Below are 21,269 nucleotides of genomic sequence, written 5' to 3' on the forward strand. Positions count from 1 at the left end.
CGGGCTGGCACACCTGGCATAATCAAAGGGCTTTCCGGGGCCCGCGGGCCGAGGGGGAGGGAAGCCTGGCGCAGGTGTGCCCTCCCCTCCCCAGCCACTCACCTTGTTGGATTTTGGTCACTAGCTGCTGGCGCGCGAGGATCCTGCTCATCCTGTACCGAGAGCGCCTCATCTTCTGATCCAGCCGCAAGTACATGTCCTGGCCCTCGGGGGTCATGGGATTGAGATAGTAGCAGCCAGAGCCCGGGGTCCTGGGGACCTGCCTGAACATCTCCGCGGCTCGCTTGCCTTCTGTCTCTCCCTCTCTCTCCCTCTCTGTCTTTCTCTCTCTCTCTCTCTCTCTCTCTTTTTTACCTGCCACCCCCAGTCCTTTGAGCGGCTGCTTCCAACTTTACTCACAGTAGTGCAAAGGCAACAAGCCCGGGAGAGACGCACAGAGCAAGTCTTTTTTTTTTTTTTTTTTTTTTTTTAGGAAAGAAAAAAAAAGCAGTGCCAAAAGCTACAACTCCCGAATTCCAGCCCCCCCTCCGGGCCCGGGCCCGCACGTGACCCCGAGAAGCCAATGAATGGAAGGGGGGAAAATGTGAAAGTACTCCCAAGTCAGCTTGGAAGAGCCGAGCCCGGGCTGCAGCTGCCGCTGCGGCTGCGGGCTCCCAGCCCTCCGGCTCTGAGGGCAAATGCAAACAGCCGAGTCGTGCCTCCCCGCTGACTAAGCACCAGGAGCCGCCGCAGGAGAATTCAGAAGAAAGGAGGGGGAGGAGAAACGGCTGGGCACAGGAACACCTGGCGGCTCAACCTCTACCTGTAGCCAGGTCATCGGAGAGGGCTTCCTAATGCACTGTCCTCCATCGATGAAAGAACGGCTTCGGGCAATCGAAACCGCTGCCTTTCACCCACCCGACGTGAGCCGAGAAAGTTTTATCTAGTTGAACCACAACAACAAACTTCAACTGCATTATTAGCAGAAGAAAAATTACAAAGAATTAAAAGAATGGGACACTCAGAAGAGAGCTTGGCGACCAGAGCGTCCATTGAAAGAATAATGATCCCCACATTTCCCTTTTTTCTCTCCTTTGATTCTACTACTTAATCGATACGTAATTCTCTTTACTACGACATTTACTTAATAAAAACTTATGGAATGCCTGTTACACACTTGCAAGCAATTACAAAAATAATAATAGCTAACATTTATATATCACTTTACATATAATAAGTCGTTTGATGAAAATATATCCCAAAGTGATGTAAGATAATTTCTGCCTTACAATTTCATAGTTAGGGTATACAGCAATACCAGTAATACAAATTGAGAGGAGAAAGTCAGAAGAGAGAAAAAGTTATAGGACTTCAAAGGAAGGAAAAAATTGCATGGGGTGGGGTCCAGGCAGGAATCAAGAAAGTCTCCTTGGAGGAGGTGACACTTGATGAGGAGAGGATGGACAAATGAAGGAAAAAGGAATGGTATGAGCCAACCAAGGAGGCAGGAAAAGTACAGGGTGTGTTCAGGAACTGAGAGTAGTTCAGTTTGGCTGAAGCAAAGGGTACATATAGGAGAGTAGTGGGAGAAAATATTTTTCTTCCCCCCACTCCCTATAACATTCTATTTGATGTGAAAAGCAGCCAAGTCTGTAGCAGTTATGTTATAGGATTCTGTGTATGGGGCTTAGTGAAAAAGGCACTTTTGGTAAGTATACAGCCAAGTCGGCTTTTCATTTGTCTGGCTCAAACTTAAACATAGCTTGTCCCCGGGTTTATAGTCCAAACAAAGAAAAGCTCCCAATTTAAAGCTTAGAAAAGTCTAAATCAAGACTTCAGCACCTCTGTATGACAAAAGGCCCTCCAGCTGCAGTCAGCCTTCACATCTCCCCTTACTGCCTTTTTATGTTAACTCGACTGAAAACCAGATCAGCCTTGAGTTCTTTTCCACATGGGGTCACACGGTGCTGATCTTGAACTTATATAGGAATTCTAGACCCATTTTCGCTGGGGGAAGTTAATGAGACAATCCAGGTCCTGGCATAGAGCATTCCTTTTAACTGATAACTGTACAGTTGGTGTTCTCCAAAGGTGATTCAAATGCTATGTTTTCGAGTCAGCATCAGATTTGGGAAGGGAAAAAGCATCATTTGCTGACAACTTTTTAAAGTAATTCAGGATTGAAGAAAAGGGAAACTGGGATGGGGGAATGGTATGAAGGAGAGATATGGGTGAGGGAGAGTGAAAGAGGAGGAAAGAAGACAGATAAAAGAGGAAGAGAAGGGAGAGGAGAGGGAGAGAGGGAGAGAGAGAGGAGAGAGAGAGAGAGAGAGAGAGAGAGAGAGAGAGAGAGAGAGAGAGAAGGTTTTAAGGCAACAAAAATATTTATCAGCAGGTTGAAAGGAACCAGAGGAAAGGAAAAGAATAAAGGTACTTAAGAGAGAATGAACAAGGTCCCCTGAAGGAGGTGAGAAAGAGAACAGAATCAATGTATGATTTCAGGGGCAGTCTCCTCTGCAATGACAAAAAAGAAAAGAAAGCATAAACTTCAATTGCTGAGAAATGTTGAGGAATGGGAAAAAGAAAGCAAAGGGAGGGGAAGGTGAGATCCAGAGGCCTTAATCTTAGCGAAGCAAGGGGCAAAGGCGATTTGCTATAAGTGGGTCGGAGGATAGGTTTAGATTCTTAGGCAATCAAATAGAGATTATTATCTATAAGATAGTTTGAATCGAATTGAACAAGTCTAATGTTTCATTAGTCATAAAAACACATAAATGAAGTTTAATTCAAAGAAAATATGTTAAACTATATGCTATTGGGTTGGACCCCACGAGGTCTCAATCCACAGTTTAAGAATCTCTGAAGATGTTACTAGTGGAAAAAGTTAAAGAAGCCCTGGATATACTGTATGATCTAGTGTATAGGCTATGTTATAATGGAGAATCAATCAATTTATTAAGCAGCTATGATATATGCCAGGTACTATGCTAAGTGCTAGGGATACAAAAAAGAGACAAAAGACAGTCCCTGCTCTCAGTTGATAGTTTAATCAGGCAGATAACACATAAGCAAATATCTATGAAGCACACTATATATAGAATAAATAGGAAACAACACAGGGAAGGCACTAGAATTAAGAGGAGTTGGAGACGATTTCCAGTAAAAGAAAAAAGGGGGGGGGGGTGAGGATTAAAAGGAAACCAAGGAGGTTAGTGGGCAGATCAGAGAAAGGAGCGTTCCAGCCATGGGGCACAGCCAGGAAAAATTATCATATTCCTTTATTCCTTTCATGTATAACTTGGACAAGTTAACCACTGAGGCCCCTTCCAGCTCTCAAATTCTGTAATGCAGTGAATAAAATTCTAACTAAAAGTGATTAGAATTTGAACTGAGATACTTAAGAAAGGAAAATTTCTTATCTGATTTTGCCATCCCAGTATTTAAAGTTTTAGCAATTGAATTCATCACGCATTTATTTTTGAGGAGTTAGAAGGGAATGGAATCAATGAATGGCACATGTAGTAGGTTCAACCTTAGTGACAAAAAAAGAGTTCTCTTCTGTGACTATAAAGAAGGTAGAGTTAGTGTTGAGACACTTTGGGGAGTGGAGGAGGATAGCTGAGGAAATTCATGTTTAGATGGCCTCGAGTCTGTCCTTTATGTCCTACATTCATTGATTTAGAACTAAGGGACCCTGGATGCTATCTAGTCCTACCCTCATAATTTTCAGATGAGGTCAACAGAAGTAAATTGCTTAAAATCCCATAAATACATAGGCAAAGGGAGATTTGAATCCAGGTCTTTCTGCACAACATTACTTCATGTATTTTTGTATTAGTCCTAACTCTCCTACCAGCTTCCATTAGATTATAATCCCCTCGAGTGTTTCTTTTTACATCTGGCCACTGGACCCAGATAGCTCTGCAGGAGAAAGTCAGGCTGGTCGCTTTGCATAGCCCTCTCTCACTTAAATCCAATTCTCTTGCATATCATGGCATCACCTCCATGATATCAAGGTCCTCTTCTAGAACAAAGGACAAGCAACAACAATGCTTTACACATTTGACTTGCCCAAGGTCACATACCTAGGTTGTGTCAGAGGAGGCCTGGAGTCAGGAAGACTTATCTTCCTTAGCTCAAATCCAGCCTCAGACACTAGCTATGTGACCCTAGGCAAGTCACTTAGCCCCATCTACCTCACTTTCCTCCTCTGTCAGACAGACTGAACAACAACAAATGGTTATGAAAAGATCCCACCACTGTCGACTGTCTGGAAGCATGAAGAGCACATTTGTGAATGCAATGGAGAAACATGCCTCAGTGCAGCAGTATGATAAAGCTACGTGATCTTGAGCAAAGGCAGTCATCAGTCTTGTTGGTATTGAGTCATTCTCTTGGATCAGGAGCGAACACTACATCAGGGGTTCTTGATTATTTTTTTCTATCATGGGACCCTTTGGCAATCTGGTGAAACCTATGGACATTTTCTTAAAATGCTCACAAATGTTTTTAAATTCATAAAATACATAGGATCACAAAGGAAATCAGTTATATTGAAAAAGTTATCAATATATTTTTTAAAAATTGAACCTGCTGAAATCTATTCAGTGATACCTGGGTTAAGAACCCCTGTACTAGATAGTTTCTATACATCCATCTAGTTCAGCTTCTAGCATTCTAGGATTGGCCCTGTCACAATAACCATGTAACTAAGACAGGCATCTGCTTCCCATCACTTCTGCATTCAAAAGGAGCAAAGAGCATGGAGAATTTAGGAAAGGAAGGGAATGAGCATTTACTAAGAACCTACTACATGCCATGTATTATCATAAGTTCTTTATACACATTCCATTCAGTCCTTAAAACGACCCTGTGAGGTAGGTGCTATTATTATGTCATTTTCAAGTTGAGGAAACTCAAGAAGACAGAGGTTAAGTGACTTGTCCGAGGTCACAGAGTTAGTAAATGTCTGAGGCTAGATTTGAACTTAGGTCTTCCTGACTCCATGCCTAACACTCTCTCCACTAAGCTGTCTAGCTGCCTCTGAATTTGGGGGATTAAGGAGATAATTGGAGAACTTATTGGAGGAATAGTAGAGGGAATTCTGGAGAAAACATATAGTAGCCATATTCTGGCACCTGTATTTCAAAGCAAATTTACTGCCAGTATGAATGCTTTATTTCATCTCCATCTTAGCTGTATTTTCAAAATGAATGTGTATTGATTCTTTTTTTAGAAGCATTGCAGTATCTAGGAGTCAAATTATGAAGAAAAGCACTGTATGTCCTTTCCACATAAGACTGAAGGTCTCGATATTTTTCTCTGAAAGCCACAAGATTACAAATACTGCATTCTTTGGGTTCACACAAATGCACTGGGGCATCAACATGACATAATATTCCACAGTAGCCTGGCAGTTATCAATGGAGCCAGAGTGAAAACAAATAAACACACAAAAGCACTCTCATACTCCTGGTTGAAAGAAACCTAAAGTCTCATTCTGCTAAAGTACAGTCTATGTATCAACAGTAGCTGCCCAGACATGGTGGATCAATATTGGCCTCATCCTCCTGGGGACCAAGAGGGAAGTGGGAAATCTGAAGCCTCAGGTAACACCCCAAAGTTTTTGTAATTGAACAAGTTCCAGGGTATGATATCTGAACCTGAAGGGTGGTATTGCTGTCTAGTTAGTATATTATTCTAGTGACCTAAGCTGAGTATACTCTTTATTGCTATGAAATTTAAAATTGATGTTATATTTTTATATGAGAATCCTTAGATATAAGGGATTCTTTTCAAAGTTTTTTACAAGGATGTATACATTTTTGTTAAGTGGTAAGTCTGTTATTTAGATGTCAGATTGGTAACTCCTTGAAATCTCACTTCCTTTTTGTATCCCCAATGTAAAACTTTGCGTTTATTAAAGCTCACGTTGCCTTTTGTCTGGAGGTGTGGAGAAAGTAGCCTACATACTCTCCTAGTCTGGAGCCTTCTGACCTCAGACTGAGATATCTTTTGGACTGTGATGTTTTGGACTTCTGATCTTTTGGATTGTGAACTTGCCAGAGCTCCTTAAAAAATGTCCTGGGGAGATGACCACGAAAATGTAAGGGAAAACAATGCTGGAAGATTTCAGGCCTCTGACACAGTGACCAATCATGACTTCAGAAGCCCTGTGGTAAAGTGAGTCTACCATCTCTTGACAGAGAGATAATATACTACAGGGACAGAGTTAATGTGGCATATATCTTCAGACATAGCCAATGAGGGAGTTGGTGATTAGTGCTGAAAAGAAAGAAGTGTCAATGAAACATTAACAGGAAGTTCAGAAGGGGACACAGGCAAGCAGGACAGCCATTTTCTTAAATTTAACATACTCTTTAAAAAGCTCTAACCTAACAAAGGTTCCTGATTTCATGCACAAGCCTCTTTTCTATTGTTCTTTGTGTAAAGTGGCTGAATTGCCCTATAGGGGTCACGTCTGAGAGTATGTACAGAGCTGCCGTACCTGCTTCCAGACAGACGTGTGGGAGCACTGGCTTCTTTGGGCTATGTGTGATTCAGCACTGAAGGGCTTAATGCTGAGGATAATGAAAAGTCTCCTTATTGGCCAATGATCCAGAAGCAAAAATGACTCAGTCAATCTTTAAAAGGGCTCCGTCTCCCCATCTGCTCTCTACAGATTGGGTCAGGAATATCTCAAGCTGCTTCTCATAAGGGGTGGAGGCCAGGGTGACCTCAGCAGCAATGCAGCCATGAGCACATGGCATATAAAACAAGTGTCCTGTCTCGGCAAGCCTAAGGCTGGATGTGAACTGTTTCTTTTGTGTTCGTTCTTTGTTAAAAGTGTTGTTATTGTTGATTGATTTGTGTCTAACTCTTCCTGACCCCTTTTGGGGGTTTTTTGGCAAAGATACTGGAATGGATTGCCACTTCCTTCTCTGGCTCATTTTATGGATGAGGAAACTGAGGCAAACAGGGTTAAGTGACTTGCCCAGGGTCACACAGCTAATAAGTGAATGATGCCACATTTGATCTCAGTAAGGAGTCTTCCTGACTCCAGGCCCAGCATTCTATGCACCATGCTACTAACTTCCCCTTCCTGAGCTTAGGAGAATAAATATCCTGAGGTGGATATATCTAGGTTTGTAGGTGACTTTATGGAGTTCAAAAAGTCTAGAAGTCCTAAGTCTTTTTGTATAGATCTGACTGGCCCAGTGGTGGGAGGGGAAGGGGTGAGTCTGGCAAAGGCCTCAGCACACTTGGAGAAGATATCATCAGAAACAGGAAGGGTCCACGCCTGGCCCCTCTGGCTGGTCTTTTGTAGACACTGCAGCACAGAAGTGTAATATAACAATGACTATTACAGTGTCTTCAAAACGACTTTACGTTCTTATGAGGTTTAAGCATAAGCCTAAGAGAGTATAACTGTAGTTAGAAGTTAAGTTGTTGAATCCTGTTTTAAGTGTTCCATGTGCACTGTGCACCTTTTGTTTCTTTGAGTATTTCTTTTGTGTGTAGAAAATAAATACCTGTCCACACCTGATTTACATTGTGCACCGAGTGCCTTCTACTCCCTCTTTCATCATCCTGGCTCTTCTCTGTACTCCAAGTTACCATTTATTATTTTTTGCTAATGTCCCTCATAAAACATAGTAGCTAGAATTGCACACAGCTTCTCAAGTTTGTTCTGACAGACACAGAATGTTGCTGTGGACTATTACTGCTCTTAATCTGGTCATTCTATTTCTAAGATGGTAGCCAGGTAGTGAAGTGGATAGAGTGCCTGAGCTTTCAGTCAGGAAGATGCCTCTTCCTAAATTCAAATCTGGTTTCAGACACTTATTGTGTGACCCTGGGCAAGTCATTTGGCCTCTGTTAACCTTAATCTGCTAGAAAAGAAAATGGCAAACCACTTCAGCATTTTTGCCAAGAAAGCTCCAAATGGGGTCACAAAGAGTCAGATATGACTGAAATGACTGAACAACAGTACTTCTAAAAAATAGATAGAAATTATCCACGCATAGATAAGAAAGGAAATGTTAGCAGATGAGTTCTCAGTGGCTACAGAAAGGTAACAGGGGCCCTTGAGGAGTCCCATTATTAACAGGTCACATGCCTTCATCATGACTGTTCCATTGGTGCAATGCCTATTACAGACTAGGATATCTGGAAGGAGAGACACTCCTCATTCATGTTCAAACTGTCCAAATGGACAAACTGTGTCTATATTTCTCTCATAGTTGTTGTTTGTCCTTCTTTCTTAAAGAAGACTATGACATTAGGAAGGTGATGCCATGACTTGCAAGTGAATTGGAATTAAGGGAAAGAGGTCTGTGCAAAGTCACCAAGCATTTGATGCCTCACTTTCTCCTCCAAAGCCATTTGGGTCCAGGGGCAAGATATAGATCAGGACTATTGGGCAGAGGGCTCTTCTTTCATGGTGGTGGCAATTTGGGGTGGGGCAGGATGGAGTGGAATGAACCTAATTTAAGTTTCTTACTTGTCCTCCGCCTCTGCCCATTCTCAAAGCTGGCCTGGTCTACTTCTACTGATTCATGGAATCAAATGCCATACCAAACACTCCAGCTAAAAGAACAACATTGCAGTGTGACCTTTAAACAAAATATTTTTTGTTTAATATTTCCAAGTTTGTCTCTTGATGGATGAACACAGATTAACGCCTAGTAAAATCTAGTTTATACATGGCCAAAGGCATGGAGTGCTCTTACTGAAGCCAGGAATATCTCCTTGTGATTCATCCTTCCCCTTTGCATACATTCCAACTTTATAAACACATCACAGGGAATCCAAAGTAATTCTGCCTCATAGGCAATATAAGTGATAAGCTTAAAAAACTGATGTTGCAAAGATTTTTTTTTAACTGATAACTCTAGTCTACTTTCAATCTCTTTAATACAGACTACTTCCTATTCATTTAAAGATGAATTCCAGGGGGCAGAGCCAAGATGGTGGAGTAGAAAGACTCATATACTCTAGCACTTCCCCCACAGCCCACAAAATACCTGTAAAAAATGACTTTTAACAAATTCTAGAGCAGCAGAAACCACAGAATGACAGAGTGAAAGAGATTTCCAGCCAAAGGTAACCTGGAAAGCTGACAGGAAAGGTCTATCCCTTGGGACACTGAGCCGAGCAGAGCCTAGCCCTGGCTGTGAGGCACAGGGATGAACAGGACAGGAAAAGACCTCCAGGGCAGAATTCCCAGCAGGGAGGGTCCCAGATCCCTCAACCCACAAGTGCCTAAGAAAGCTTCAAAGGTCAGTGTGGGAGGGCTTTCCCAGCTGGTGAGAGAGGGGAGCAGGGTCCCCCCAGCACTAGCCCCAGGTGGTGGCAGCAGCAGCAGCAGCAGCAGCTGGCAGCAGGCAGCCACTGTGGCCCCAGAAGCAAGCAGCTCAGCTTAAAGCCTCTGGGGGAAATGAGCAGCTGATCTGAACCTCAGCCCTCAGTGGCAGCCCTGCCCCCACCCAAAGCCCCTGGGGGAATTGAGCAGCTGATCTGAATCTCAGCCCTGAGCACTGTCCTGGGGTGAGGAGGAACGCTAGGACCCTCCTTTTGACAAAGGATTCAGAAGTAACTATCTGGGAAAATGCCTAAAAAAGGAGAAAAAAAACAAGACCATAGAAGGTTACTTTCTTAGTGAACAGGCATCTCCTTCCCTCCTTTCGGATGAGGAAGAACAAGGCATACTGTCAGAGAAAGTCAAGGCTTCTGCCTCCAGTACCTCCAAAATGAATATGAAGTGGGCTCAGGCCATAGAAGAGCTTGAAAAGCGAGTCAGCGGCTTGCTAAAGGAGAATTAAAAAAATGACGAGAAAAACAAAACTTTAAAAATATTAACTCAATTGGAAAAAGACGTCCAAAAAGTCAATGAGGCAAAGGAGGCTTTAAAAAGCAAAATTAGCCAAATGGAAAAGAAGGTTCAAAAGTTCACTGAACAAAATAGTTCTTTAAAAGAGAGAGTGGAGTTCAGAGAAGCTAATGATTATGAGACAAAACAAGAAGTTAGAAAACTAAATCAAAAGATTGAAAAAACAGAAGATAATGTGAAACATCTCATTGGAAAAACAACTGACCTGGAAAATAGATCCAGGAGAGACAATTTAAAAATTATGGGACTATCTGCAAGACATGATCAAAAAGCACCTGTAACAAATAGTTTCAGAGAGTTGCTTGGGGGTACTGAAGGGTTAAATGTCTTGCTCAGGGTTGCACTCCATGAGGAGACTTGGCATTCAGGAATTCTATTCATTATGCTACCCTGCCTCTCTATATTTAAAATACTAGAATTTTTAAAGTTTGAAGAGATCTCAGGGATTAATTAATCTGATCTCTACAGCCTCTGTGGGAAAACTTTTAGAAAGGAACGTAAAATTCAGCACATTCATTCAACTTCTCAACAGTTCAGATTTTTAAGTTTTCTTATATTGACCAAAATGTTTCTTCTTGTAACTTACAAACATTTGTCCTAGTTCTTCTCTGTGTAGTTATGCAAACTGTCTAATCATTCTTCCACATGACAGCAATCATGTCACCCTCCCCCACATTTCATCTTCTCTTGTCCAGAGAAAACATGCCCAGTTCTTTCAGTTGTTCATTGTATGCCATTGTTCCAGACCCACTGCCTGCAATTATTTTGTTCAACTGACAGCCCTTCATAGGGCCTCCTTGGTCATTCCAAAATTTTTTCATTCTCCTTAACCCTTCAGCCTTACCCTTAGCTACCCCCAGCTCTTATTTGATTGAGATCGAGGTCAACTAAAGTTTGCTTCATCAGCTCTCATCTCCCATACCTCAAAAATGCCATCTATAGCTTTTCACTCATCTCAGAGGAAGTCCTCCTTCTGGTCAAAGACAGTCCCTTCATATTGGCTGCTTTCACTACCCTCTCCCAGATCCTCCAACTTTCTTTCATCATTTATGTTCTCTTTCCCTTATGCATTTTCACCTTCTTCCTCTTTACTAGCTCTTTCCTATCAGTCTATAAGTATCCTTGGGTCTCCCCCAGTGTAAGCTCCCTGTCTTAAGGTCTTTTTACTCCTTTCTCTCTGTCACCTTTCATTGTCAGTCTCTATTTTCTCCATTTTTTTATTCATTGCTAATGTGATTTTTATCTCCATCACTGTGTAGAAGTTGATCTTTCTCTAAAGTCACCAGTGATTTCCTGATTGCCAACTAATAATGGCTTTTTCTCAGCCTTCACCCTCCTTGCCATTTCTATTGCACATGAAAGCACTGACTGCCCCCCCCCCCCCTTTCCTTCTTGATGTTCCCTTCACCTGTGGCTCTCAATAACATTACATTCTTATGTTTTTTTCCTCATCTCTTTAATCATTCTTTCCCAGTCTTCTTTTGTTGCTGTGGTTCAGTTGTTTCAGTTGTGTCAGACTCTTTGTGACTCCATTTGTGATTTTCTTGGCAGAAATACTGCAGTGGTTTGCCATTTCCTTCTCCAGCTCATTTTTACAGATATAGAAACTGAGGCAAACAGAGTCACACAGCTAGGAAGTGTCTGAGGCCAGATTTGAACTCATGAAGATGAGTTTTCCTGATTCTATGCCCAGTGCTCTATCCAATGTGACTCCTAGCTGCCCAGTCTTCTTTTAGGGCTTTACTCTTTTCCTTCTGTCCCCTTTATGTAAATATTTCTCAAGGCTCTATTCTCCTCTTCTTTTCTTCTGCTTTCCTTGCAATCTCATCTAATCCCACATTTTCAATTATTACCTTTACATTAATGACTCCAAGATCTGTATTTTGTTGCCTTTTCATCTTTTTTTCCCTGAATTCCTGACTGATATTTCCAAGTGCTTCCTGGCCATTTCTATTTCTTCCTTCTCATGATTTCCCTATTTCTCTTAATGGCACCAGCAGTCTTCCAGTGATTTGTGCTTGAAATAATGATATTTGATTCCTCATCCTTCAAAATCCCATTCAATGAATTGCTACATCTTGTTGGTTCTATCTCCCTGATACCTTTAGGATCTATCCTCTCCATTTCATGTTCATTGTGTCCTTCCTTCATTATTTTTCAGTCCTATTCCACTCTGATGAATCTTACACATCACTGCCAGATTTTGCCCCAGTACAAAAATCTGAGTGTCCCTCCATAGTTCAGTAACTTTCGATGGTTTCCTATTATCTCCTGAACTCTTTCAAAAAAGTCTTCCCAACCAACCACCTTCTGCTTTCCCCATCATTTTGTTTATTATTGACACTTTGTATTTTTGTTTATAAATGTCTAAGGCCTCGAATTTTATTGCTGGCTTTCTTCTTGGATTTTATCTTTTGTGAGTTACTGTTTCTTCTAATGGTATTCCTTTTTTCTACCTTGTAACTACTACTCCTTGTGGTATCTGGCTTGGCAGATATGTGTGGACAGATATCTCTTTCTCTTTCCATTTTTAGCTTAAAGCCTTCAATAATATTTTCAAGATTCCATTCAAGTTAATAAATCTTTTAAAAATTAATTATAAATTTTGTTGGTATCTTTTTTTACATCACCTTCATTTCCAAATATATCCTTCACCCTTCCCTCCATAGAGAGCCATCAGTTATAATAAAGAATAAAAAAGAAAGAACTGAGAGACCAAAAAAAGCATTTCAGGAAAACTAATCAACTTATCATCTAACTCTGATATTATATGCATTATTTCACACCACACATCTGCAGCTCTGCAAAGAAGGGAGGTATATTTTTTTCATTCTTCTTCATGTGCAACTTTGATCATTACAATTATATAGTATTTGGCTTTGTTTTTGTTTTTGTTCTTTCTATTGTGGTAATCATTGTGTGTATTGCTTTACTGAATCAGCTTATTTTGTTTTATAATACTCCATATAAGTCTTCCCATGATTTTTTGTATTCTTCATTTCCATCATTTCTTAGAACTCAGTAACATTATATTATACTCATGTACCATGATTTATTTGTCATTCCGCAAAAGATGGGCACCTACTTTTGTTCCTATTTCTCAACTACTACAAAATGCATTTCTGTGTACATGAGATCTCTCTATCTTTGGCCTTGTTGGGGTATATACCTAGAGTGAAGTCTCTGAATCAAAGGGTGTGGACATTTTAGCTATTTTATTTACAGAATTTTAGCTCCTTTCTCAGCATAATTCCAAATTCAGACAAGTATATTCATTATTAGCCCTGGTTAAGTAAATATAATCTATGGCTAGAGCTAGCATCCCTACATTTTGAACTATAGTTCAGAACTCAAAATCTAATTCTCATCTACCATTTTTTACTTCTCAAACCTTTCTTTATTCTCTTTCCCTTAAGCCTCTACTTTCCCTTGCCAGCACTGTCAAAAATACTACTCGTGCTTTTTAATGTTTTTAGTTTCTTGCCCAGAGATTCTCTCTCTCCCCATATATATATATGTGTGTGTGTGTGTACATGTATGTGTGTATATATGTACATATATACATATATGTATATATGTATGTTCCTTAGCATTACATTTTAGGTTTAGGTTTAGCATCATCATTTGTTCCCAGAAGAATCACTAAGAGCCAGCAGTGGACATTACACTTGGCAAGTCTTGGTATTCACTCTTTGCAATTACTCTCTACTGTGAATTGCTGGTCTTTGCCAGGGATAGGGGTTCTTTGTTTCTCTATCACTACTGATAGGGTGGAAGTTTTGAAAAGCTCATAGGTTGATGAGATTCAGACCCAACCCACCTGCATTTAGCTGACTAGAGAAAAGATCTTAGGTATTTAGGGTACATATTTTCTCCTGCTACTAAATCAAACTTGTTTTGTCTAAACTTTCATTGTAAGATAATTCCTTTTAATTTCCTTCCACTTCCACAATACTAGTCACAATTCATGCAAATCAGAGACTTGATGGAGAAAAATTAAGAGACTGATGGCAATTGTCCTACTTCCCTCCATTCGTTCTACATTCCTTCCAACAAGATCACTGTCCTCTCTGATACTGTTTTCCTTTCCCTAGGTTATATCTCTTCTTTCTCTCAACTTATCTAACCCTATCCACCCAGAAGAGTCCAGGTCAAGTCTCAGTCTCTCCATGAAACCTTCAAAAATGGTTCCAGTCTATATTGTGGATCCTCTCTATCTTGATCTTCAAAAGCACTACCATCTGCAGTTCTCATTTTGACAATTAGTTATATGCTGCCTTATTTTGTCATTTCATTGTTTTGTACATTTTTCTTCCCACTGAAGTCACAAGCTGCTTGAGGACAAAGTCTGTCTCATACGTTTCTTCTGCATTCCCCAAAGCATGAAACACTTTACTAGCACTCTATAAGTTTTTATTGAGATGGATCTCCTCAATTCTTCCATGTTTTGAAAATTTTGTGCCCCCTCCAACATTCACCATAACACATCAATAACTTGTCATCCAGCTTTTGCTTGAAGACTGAATGAAGAAACCCACCACTTCCCCAGGCAGCCCACTGTACTTTTCCAAAGCTTTGTTAGGAATGTTTTTCCTTACATGGAGCCTAAATCTACCTCTCTGGAGCTTGTACCCATTTCTCTTAGTTCTGGTCTGTGGGAGCAGTCTAAACCTTCCTACACATAATAGTCTTTCAAGAATAAAAAGAGAGCTAGTGTTCTCCTGAGCCTTCTCTTCTCCATTATAAAGATTTCAATACTTGCAAGTGATCTTCCTATGACATGGCTGTGGCTCCAAGAAGTTAGAGTATGTACAGGAGCCACACACAAGCAAACCTGTATCAGGCTAAACCAGGTTGAGGGTAACCAACAGGTCTCAAATCTGTTTTTGAATTAGGGGAATATCTACCCCAAGCATGTGAAGACTTCTTCCTAGTAGAGGAGGGATGACAACAATTTGTTCCAATGGCCATGTTGAAGCAGGAACTGTAGATCACTTAGAGCTTAGAGCTTGGTCAAACATCAAAGGCTCCAATGTCATTCATTGAATCCCAGGCCATCACCAGTCGTCCTGACTTTTGTCTTGTCACTGGACTTCAATGACTCAGGAAAAGAGAGTAAGACCAACAACTTTATGCAATTGAAGACAACATCCATGATGTCATCCTCTTCATAAACAAAGGATGACCAAAAACATATGACATGGACTTAAGGCTCTTCATCAATTCTGTGTGCACTACTCTATGCTCTCTAAATCATCAACTAAAATATGGTGTCCAGAATTGAAAATAATACTCCATATAGGATCTGACTAGAACAGGCCATCACCTCTTTAATCCTAAAAACTATATCTCTCAACAAAGCCCAAGATTAACTTAGCTTTATCAGCTGCTAATCATACTATCATACTATTTACTCATGGAGGTTTTTGTCTTACATTTAGAGAACACATTACCTATTACAAAATACTTTCCCACCTATTATCTCATTTCTAGTCTCATAATAAGATAGGCAGGCAGAAATTTTTATCCTCATTTTGCAGAGAAGTAAAAGTGTATTAAAGAGATAAGAGAACTTTAGAAAAAGAGGCAGTAATCCTAAGGAACCTATATCATTACATCAAGAAAAGATCACACCAGATTAATTGTATTTCTTTTTTAAACAGGATTATTAGGGGTCTAGATCAGTGGAATGTACCTGGAATATCCCCAAAAGATCTGTGCTTGGCCCTGTGCTCTTTAGCACCTTTAGCAGTGACTTGGATAAAGGTCTAACTAGCATCCTTATGATCTGTCAGTGATTCAGATCTGGGAGGAATAGCTAACACACTGGAAGCTAATATATAGGTTCCAAAAAAGGTCCTGATAAATCAGAACATTAGACTAAATTTAATAAGATGAAACTTAATAGATTTATAGTTTGGGTTCAGCTAGGTGGCGTAGTAGATAAAAGAGTACTGAGCCTAGAGTCAGAAAGACTTGTGATCAAATCCAGCCTCAGATACTTACTTACTCTGTGACCCTGGGCAAGTCACTTCACCTCAGTTTGCCTCAGTTTCCTTCATTGTAAAATGAGGATAATAATAGCACTTACCTTGCAGGGATGTTGTGAGGATTAAATAAGATAATATTTATAAAATGTTTTAGCACACTACTGGCACATAATAAGTGCTATATAAATATTAGCTGGTGGCACAGTGGATAGAATGCTGGGCCTGGAATCAGGAAGACCCAACTTCAAATCCTGTCTCAGACACTTACTAGCTGTGTGACCCTGGGCAAGTCACTTAACCCTGTTTGCTTTAGTTTCCTCAACTATAAAATGAGCTAGAGAAACAAATATGCCTAGTATCTCTATCAAGGAAACCCCAGATGAGGTCACAAAGAGTTGGATATAACTAATGCACTAAAGAGCAAGGAAATGTAAGCTATCATTATTATTAGTAATAACCCCTATTAACAAAGATAAATGTAAAGTCTCAAATTGGGGTAAAGAAATTTATTTCCCAAGCACAAGATGAGGGAAATATAATTAGATGGCAGTTTGTCTAAAAAAGATCAGTGCTAAATGCTGAGGATACACAGAAAGGCAAATAAGGCCAAAGTCTCTGCCCTCAAGGAACTCACAGTCTATCTGAGATTTTTGCAGGTTTTTGAATGATGGTAGAAATTTTATTGTTGTACTGACATGTTTGAGGGTTTGGAATTCATACAAGTCATAACTACACTGCTTTTAAATGTGGAGAAACTCAAGGTTAAGTTGCTAGACCAGATGGTATTTGAGGAAAGACATCCTTTAAACCAAAATAGCCACGAAGTACTGTGTGCGTTTATTGCCAGAGGTTATGAGGTAGGATGCTGAACATGTTGCTCATTCAATTCTTGCTTCCTTCCTGATTATCAAGCTCTCACACTTGAAACCTTACTTAGCATTTTGAACTTTAAAGGGCCCTGAAACATCATCTAGTTCCAAACTCACTTACTTTATAGGTTCAAAAAATAAATTCCATAGAGAGATTATGTGAATTCATGCAGGGAGTAGAAGAGCTGTTACGGTAAGAACTTGAACAACTTCCAGTTTGAGTGTCCCAGCTTGCCATACTGTCCTTTGTTATGCAATTTCTCTAGTAATTCAGCCTTTATTTCTGTGATGTGGGCAGGGGCTTCTACAGCATGGCTTCAAGGGCCCATAATGACAGGTCAAAGGAGTTCATATTCATTGGAGAAAATTCCAGGATGTCATATTCCCATGGGGTCTTATGCCTGGACACAGGATTTACATCAGGCAGTGCAAATTTGGAAAAGGGAAAACATGAGATGAGGAGCCACTTGGGCAAATGAGATGGAAGTAAGAGCTGCGGTAGAGGGCGGAGACTAGCATAAAGGGAAGTTCTGGAGTATTCTCAGTAACTATGAGCAGGGAGAGACATGAAAAAGAGAAGGAAGTAAAAAAAGTTAGAGGAAAATCCCAGGGTATGAGCAAAGATGGAGGAAACCAGAATGGAGATGTACACATAAAGATTCAGATGAGGTTCCCTAGAGGGGTAGATTGTTCATTTATTTGACCTGGCTAGAAAACCATGGGAGGGAGTTAGGTGGCTCAGTGGATAGATGACCAGGCCTAAGATCTGACATTAGTCACTTACTGGCTGTCTGATCTCAAGCAAGTCACTTAACCTCTGTCTGCCTCAGTTTTGCCAACTGTAAAATGGGGACAATGACAGAACTGCACACTACCTCACACAGCCAAATGAAGCAATATGTAGAGAGTGCTTAGCAGAGGGCCTGGCACACAGTAGGTGCTTAATAAACACTTTCTTCTTCCCTTCCCCAACATGGTAGCAGATGACAGTTACGAGAAATAGTGAGTAGTTTCTGGAAAAAGGTAGGAATTCTAAGCATTATGGACACAGAGGAAGTGATCCTGGATAATGCTAAAGTTTTGGTAAAGTTTTCCAGAGAGAAAAGGAGAAATTCTGTACAACAGAGCTCCTGGACTCAAGTGGAAGAGTTCTGGGACTAAGCAGGAATAGGAGTCAGTACTAGGAAGATGAGGAGTCAGAGTTCTCAGTGGCTTCAAGGGCCTAGCATTTAACACCTGCTATTATAGTTTCTACTACTATGAGCAATTATAATCTTACAACTATGTAGTTTTATGGTTAGAAAACATTTTACATACAATATCTCATATCAACCCTACGGAGTATGTAGTACAAGTATTATTATATGCATTTTGTAGAGTCAGAAACTGAGGTCAAAGAAGCTAAATAATGTAGGAAGAAGGAGTTGGAACTGAAAGCCAAGTCATCTGACTCCAATCACAGTATTTGTTCCACTACTCAATGGAACATCTATAAAATATTTCAGACACTGAAGTTTATTTGCCTCTATTTAGAAAAGAACATTACTTTTATATGAGTCTTCATTAGCCAACACAGCTCTCTTTTAAAAAAATCTTATTAATTCAAGTCTTTAGCCCTCAAAAAAAAGTCTAAAGTATATTATATGGTATAAAAATAGGTTAAAAAACCTGTTAGGAATGCATGTAAATTCTAAGCCTTAATTGCACTTAATTAAATTCCTAAGTCCCTTCTTTTAATCTTGAAAAGGTACATTTATCAACATTCCAAGCACTAAAAATCATTTGGCTTAAAAAAGTAACATTTGATTTTGCCCATGGGCATAAAGATAAGAATTTTTCTTCTCTTCCCCTCCCCCATCCATGAATCAAAGAATTATCTAACTTCCCTGTCTTAGGTATCTGTGAACTACATATTAAAAAAAAAATAGTTAATACATGTGCTTCAGTTTGTCAACAAGTACTTAAATATATTTCAACCTGTGTTACATTTCAACAAGTTCAGATCTTTGGCAATGATTACTTTTATTATTTCATAAAAATGTTGGATAACTCCAAAAGGTTCAGACTTATCTGATTTTCAGTAACCAACAAAGAATCATAAAGACATAGAATTTTAGAGCTTAGAGATAATAGGAGCATAAATTTTAAAGATTAAAGGGATGTTAGAGATGATCTAGTCCAATCCCTTCATTTTTACATGCAAAGAAACTGAGGCCCATAGAAGGGAATTTCCAAAGATCACACAGGCATTAAATAGTGAGTTTGGATTTGAACCCATATTCAGTCTTACTATTCCAATGTCAAGGGAAAGAGGATAGTGAGCAGAACTAAGGAAAAAAGCATGAGAAAAGTGGGACCCAATTATTTAAATGTCCTGTCTTCTGTAGATATTTAATCAGGTCAATGGCATTTTGAATTCTTTTCTCTATTCTACTTTCTTTGTCATTGTGATTTCATTAGGTTCTATGAGTTCAATGACCATCTCTAAGTATATGACTCTCAGATTTACATGTCCAGCTCTCTTCTCTCTCCTGAGCTCCATTCCAGTTAGCTGCTAAACATCTCCTGGACATGCCATAGACATCCCAAACTCATTATATTCAAAATAAAACACATTCTCTTTGCCCAAAAGTAACTACTATTCCTAATGTCCCTATTTCTGTCAAGGGAACTACCCACTAAATTCTAAATTCTGCAAATGTTCATAATCTCAATTGGTCTGGATTTTTCACTCTTCCTTTCTCTCCCTCCCCCCCCCCCCCTTCATCACCACGTCTAGTCAAGTTGCCCTCTATACCATCTCTCATATGTATCCCCTTCTCTCCACTTACACAACGGCCATACTAGTTAAGGCCCTTATTATCTCTCAGTTGGATTATTGCAAAGGCTTCCTAACTGGTCTCCCTGCTTTCAGTGTGTTCCTTTTCAATTCATCTTCCAAACAGGTGTCAAATTGAGCATATCACCCTCCAACACAAGAAAACTCAATGGCTCCTTACTTCCTCAAAGATCAAATTCAAATTTCTTTCATTCATTTACCATTTATTAAAAAGGTACTATGTGACAGGCACTTTGCCACTCACAAAGATAAAATGAGACAGTGCTATCCTCAAGGAATTTACAATTCCTTTGGTGAGGGGAGGGGAATATATGCCAATAAGTAAATGCAAGCTATATGATTCTGCCAGTTACTGATTTAATACTGAAACATGGAACAGAACAGCTTCTTTTTTATGACTTACCAAAATCTTCCTCCTCTCCATAGTTGAGGTGAATATATTATTTGCTTTTCTCACATTTAAAAATATTTAAATAGCTGATCTAATTAGAGCTTATTGCAGTAACTGGTGTGTAGGATGAACCCAAATCATACTATACAGTTTGCTCAGCAGTTTCTATCAAATATTGATTTTCTATCTGCTGTTGTTTTTAAGGTATAGATTTAAAAAATGCTAGCCTTTTACATACATGGAACTTTATTTGGGTTTTTTTTTTTTTCAGTTCTATCGACCTATTTCTTGATTTTTTTTCAGGACTGGACAGTCTTTACAGTTGATTTGGACATTGGGTAGTGCTAGTCTCCCTTTGCTGTTTCTCTTTATAAAAATTTTTCTTGGTGTTCTTGCCCTTTTATTTTTCCATATGAACTGTGGTATAATTTTATCTAATTCTAATGAAAGAATAAATTGGAATTTTAGACGAAATCTATAAATTAGTTTGGGAAATGATAATGTTTGTACCATGATTTTCTCAAGAGCAGGAGAAATCCCTCCATTCCTTTGATTCTTCTTCAATTTTTGTCATAGTTATTTTGAGCTGAATGTGCGTAGAGGCTGCTTGTAAGTCTTGATGTCTTAATACCCAAATATCTGATATGTCTGTCTTTATTGTAAAGGTTAGTCCTATTCAATATCAATTTTCCTTGCTTCTTAATGGTGATATGCAGAAATGTGATGACTTATGGGTTTATTTTGTATTCCACCATTTCATGAATGCATTTTATTACTTCCATTAACATTTTTTGCTAATCATCTTGCTATTTCTATGTATACAATCATGTTGCCTGCAAATAGAAATAGTATAACTTATTCACTGTTAATACTTATTCTTTTCATTTAATTTTCATGCATTACTATTGTCAAGACTTTTACAATTAAGTTGATAGGAATAAGGAGAATGAAAAATCCCTATTTAACATTGATTTTTAATAGGAATGCATCTAGTATTTCTCCACTGAAATACTAGTTCATGTTCTCTAATATTAGCCTTTTTATCATATCATAGATTTTCCTACATTTTATATTACTATATTTTCTTTTCTCATATTTGACATAAATGAATGTTATATCCAATGATATTATAATAGCTTTTATATTTTCTCTACTTGATAAGGTTTATTTTATTGATTATTTTGCCAATAAATCACTCTTGCATTCCATTTCTAAATCTTACTTTATTACAAAGGATGATTATTTTTGTTCTACTCATAGAACCATATGCCATTAACTGGAAAGGAACTCTGAGGTGTTCTAGTTTAAG

At 39.3% G+C, this 21,269-nt stretch overlaps 1 protein-coding gene and 1 long non-coding RNA gene across 15 annotated transcripts in view; one reads left to right on the forward strand and one right to left on the reverse strand.

Annotated features, from left to right (window-relative positions):
- Window positions 1-21,269, reverse strand: part of STARD13 (StAR related lipid transfer domain containing 13) — a 750,665-nt gene that overhangs the window by 215,268 nt on the left and 514,128 nt on the right. The window contains exon 1 of one of the 14 annotated variants that reach the window (XM_072616426.1): window positions 103-479. The exons of the other annotated variants lie outside the window; for them this stretch is intronic. Within the exon in view, the coding sequence (XP_072472527.1) occupies window positions 103-271 (169 nt within the window). The 5' untranslated portion in view covers window positions 272-479. Of the gene's footprint in view, window positions 1-102; window positions 480-21,269 lie in introns of those variants that run through there. 14 annotated transcript variants of the gene reach the window in all.
- LOC140508471 (uncharacterized) lies at window positions 46-1,151 on the forward strand. Its single transcript, XR_011968446.1, has 2 exons — window positions 46-190; window positions 473-1,151. It is a non-coding gene; the product is annotated as an uncharacterized lncRNA (long non-coding RNA).

This window comes from Notamacropus eugenii, chromosome 5 (genome assembly GCF_028372415.1).
Source record: "Notamacropus eugenii isolate mMacEug1 chromosome 5, mMacEug1.pri_v2, whole genome shotgun sequence".
Classification (NCBI taxonomy): domain Eukaryota; kingdom Metazoa; phylum Chordata; class Mammalia; order Diprotodontia; family Macropodidae; genus Notamacropus; species Notamacropus eugenii.